This window comes from Pelmatolapia mariae, unplaced genomic scaffold (assembly GCF_036321145.2).
Source record: "Pelmatolapia mariae isolate MD_Pm_ZW unplaced genomic scaffold, Pm_UMD_F_2 NODE_ptg000119l+_length_88887_cov_1, whole genome shotgun sequence".
Lineage (NCBI taxonomy): Eukaryota > Metazoa > Chordata > Actinopteri > Cichliformes > Cichlidae > Pelmatolapia > Pelmatolapia mariae.
In genome coordinates, this window is record NW_027051829.1 from 31,518 (window position 1) to 35,252 (window position 3,735).

Consider the following 3,735-nt stretch of genomic DNA (forward strand, 5'->3'; position numbering starts at 1 on the left):
GGGGACACCGTCACATCCTCTGTCCATATATGGGCATGAAGTTTACACGCAGCGGGGAATCCTCTCACTGGAGCTGATGAATGGGGAGGAGGGCCGAGGGAGCTGCCAAAGTGTATATAAGGAGAGAGAGGGGAAGTCGCTGATGTGAAATCCACAGCAGGCAAATACCTACCGAGGAGCAGAGACGAAAAGGAATACCGTTAATTGCTTTTTTTTCCTGTTTTTGACCACAGACCACTTTGGATCACTTGTTGAAAACCATCAAAAAGGAGGGTTGAAAGAAAACAAGCTTCTGTATTATTTGTTTACCCCCTCCCTTTTTTTTTTTTTTTTTACCTTTTTTATTTCCTTCCCTGGGAGAGACGGACTTTTAAGTGCATCAGTATGTTGAACAATATGGATTTGAATGCGAAAGATTCTTTCTACCCTCAGTTTGAGAATTGCAACAGTTCTTCCTTGGGGATGGAAAACAGCGTGCGGAAAGATAACCAGGAGGTGTATGTCGATGCAGAGCGGGGAGTACCTGCCCAGTTTGGCCACGGTGAGTTCGCATGTTTGCACTGTCGATGAATCTGCATGCATGACCGTTTAAAACGTAGAAGATGAGCATTACCGGAAAGCGATGAGACTTTATTTTCGGGGCAGTCCGGTATGCTCTGTATCGGGGGCAAAATACGCACGGATGTTTATGTAACGCAGATTTTTTTTCACACACCCCCACCAATCGCTTAAATTCCACTCATTTTTTAATCCACTTATAAAAGACTCGCGGTTACAAAGTTTCCTCTCTTTCTAATTCCACAGAAGGAACCCCTGCAACTCTCAAAACCGAAGCTTCCAACTCAGAATTCGCTTTTAACCCCTGCGAGTGCCCAAAAGACACATACACCCCCTCCTCGCTCGCCTACTCCGGCAGTTTCTATGTGGAGGCATCTCAGGGAGCGCCGTGCAGCACCGAAACACTCCTCAACATGATCACAGAGATTGTGGGCATATCCACGCTGCCGCTTTCAGAAGTGCAACAGAGCGGCAACAGTCGGGGAACTTATCCGTCGCCTGCGCCGCTGGACAGCAGCAGTGGTAATTTTGGAGACCCTGGCTCCAAGAGGCAGTCCTACACGTGCTCCGGACCCACTCCTCCTGTGTACTCTCCGGATCAGACGTGCTCGAGGTATCCCGATGATCAGGCCGGCGGCCAGGTCCAAGACCCGTCCTCTTCCCAGCTCAACTTCAGCTCATCCCGAGCTCCTAACCAGAAGAAGGCTGAACCAAAGTCAGAGGCTGCTTCTTTCCCCGTCGTGGTGAAGAATGAGTTTGAGAGCAGCTGCTACGAGTGGGGGACCCTTAATAAGTCTGACTGTTTGGAGACCAGTTTCCAGACTGAAACCTTTCCGATGTCGAGCGATTTCCCCCCTGACCAGCAAATGGATGTAAAGGAACTTTTAGACACGTTCCCCCCAATTTGTCCCAACCCGGAGATGGAGTTTAAAGTGGAGGAGGGCATCAAACAGGAGCCGTGTTTCTCTGACACCTGCTCTCAGAGCTACTCCAGCCCCATGTACAATAATTACCTACCACCCCCGCCGATGGGCCTCTCCTCTAACCTGAAACCCTTCCCCGAACCTCCACAGCCATCTAATCAGTGCGATTCCTTATACACAACACCAGCTTTACCGAGCACCATAGACTCCATCCTGTACTCTTCCTTGCTGCCAGATTCATTTGCCCAAAGTTACACCACCCGCGCTGCGAAGCCCCCCAGGGCCAGAAAGAGCCCTGCCGCCTCTCATGGCCCCGCCAAAGAGAAGCCCTTCACCTGCCCCATGGAGAGCTGCGACCGGCGCTTCTCTCGCTCGGACGAGTTAAACCGGCACATCCGCATCCACACAGGCCACAAACCTTTCCAGTGTCGCATTTGTTTGCGCAGTTTCAGCCGTAGCGATCACCTCACCACCCACACCAGGACTCACACCGGGGAGAAGCCGTTCTCCTGCGACGTGTGCGGCAAACGCTTTGCCCGCAGCGACGAGAGAAAACGGCACGGACGCGTACATCTGAAACAAAAGGAGAAAATGGAAATTAAGCCACAGGTGACCACCGGCGCGTGGCCGTTCACTCTTCCCGAGGGGATCTGAAGACCAGGCCGCGTGTGCACACATAACATGTTAGGATCTTTCCGTCTTGGAAGATAAACCAGCTGACTACAAGTTGATGTCTGAGTTGGTCTGACTGGTGAGCCAATACCTAACGTAAGAGGTTTTTGCGAATATTACGAGTTTTTGAGGAGCAGAGAAGGGGAAGAGGACTGCTGCTTCGGCCTTATTGCAGGCTGCCGATGCTGCTGACTATTATGCAAAAAAAAAAAAAAAAAAGTGCATAAGTTGTAAGAGTCGGTAAACAGATCAACAATTAACTTGTTGCTGTTACTGTCAGTAAAGCCAAACCTCTCCGCCCTGAATTGCATGACTGCTGTTCAGCACCTCCTTCACCTGGACAGCTCCAACCTCCATTCGCCTCTCACACTGAATGGATTGCACTTACAGATTATTAATATCTCCATTTAAGATTCTTATTTTCTGCTTTTAGCATTCTTAGAGCAATTGTTTGGACTATGTTTCTTAAAAATTCTTGCATGTTTATGTCAGTGTTTTTTTTTCTTTTCCTTTGGCTGGAATATCAACCACTGTCAAGGTACTCGTTCACTCCACAGTGAGGGGTTATTGACATGAATGTAGACTAACATATTTATGGTTCTCACCATAAAGCTGCCCACCTTTGATCAGATTTAGTGTTTGTTTATCTTCTTATCATTATGCTGTCAGTGTTTTTTGTCACTGGTCTTTGTGTTGTGTTACAATTGTTTGGATTATTACAGTTGTGAAAGATATATCATAAATGGGAAATAAATATATTTGTATTACTGTACTTTCTTTGTATTTTTATAGCCAACTGTATATTTTACAAGTATATTTGAGCGTCCTTTTTAAGGTGAATTGTATTCTAAATCATAACTAATGTCTTGGTTTTTGAGGGCTATTGTTTAGTAATACAATATTTTAAATGTTACAATTTGATATCGGAAACCTTTTCGCACTTCATCCCATTGTTGGTACGATGAGAGTTATTTCATTGAATTGTTGATCTAGATTTTAAAAAAAGGGAATGTACTCTAGTTGTGGTACGGCTTTTCAATTCAAGCCATTTTACAGTATGTACAGAGGTATGTTTATTCGCGCTAGGGGAAAAAACCTAGCAAATCATATTTAAAAAGAACAAAAAAAACATTGCTTTTAAGTAATCAGGTAGCACACATTGCTGCGAGTTTCTGTAGACTTTACCTTGGCGATGAAAGGGTTTTTGACTCCTCGTATCTTTTGCTGGAGATACTGTATGCTGAAAATGTTCACACTTTAGCAAAAAAATGTAAAAAAAACAAAACAAAACAAAAAAAATGTTCAGAGTTTGGTGAAACTGTCACCAACAGGGTACTGCAAAAAGTAATTTAACTCGCCTTAAGTTATATTAACTGTTCAAGTAAAGATTTTGTACATATACAGTTTCTACAATACTTTAAATTAATATCGATGTTGTTATTTTTATGAAAAGTTTATGAACAAAAATAAAATTTTCTGGAAGCAGCAAGTTTCTCGTGTGTGTGGTTTGGAATGATCTCACTTTGCTCAATGGTATCGTGCGCTGTCGAGACCCCCCGTCGGAGCATTCAGATGAGTGTGT

General features: G+C 44.8%; 1 protein-coding gene across 1 annotated transcript; it reads left to right on the forward strand.

The window, feature by feature from the left end:
* The first annotated feature begins 384 nt into the window (after positions 1-384).
* On the forward strand, positions 385-2,290 carry LOC134622660 (early growth response protein 1-B-like). Its single transcript, XM_063468052.1, has 2 exons — positions 385-541; positions 805-2,290. Exons 1-2 carry the CDS (start codon positions 385-387, stop codon positions 2,133-2,135), a joined length of 1,488 nt encoding a protein of 495 aa, XP_063324122.1. The 3' UTR covers positions 2,136-2,290.
* Positions 2,291-3,735: the final 1,445 nt, after the last annotated feature.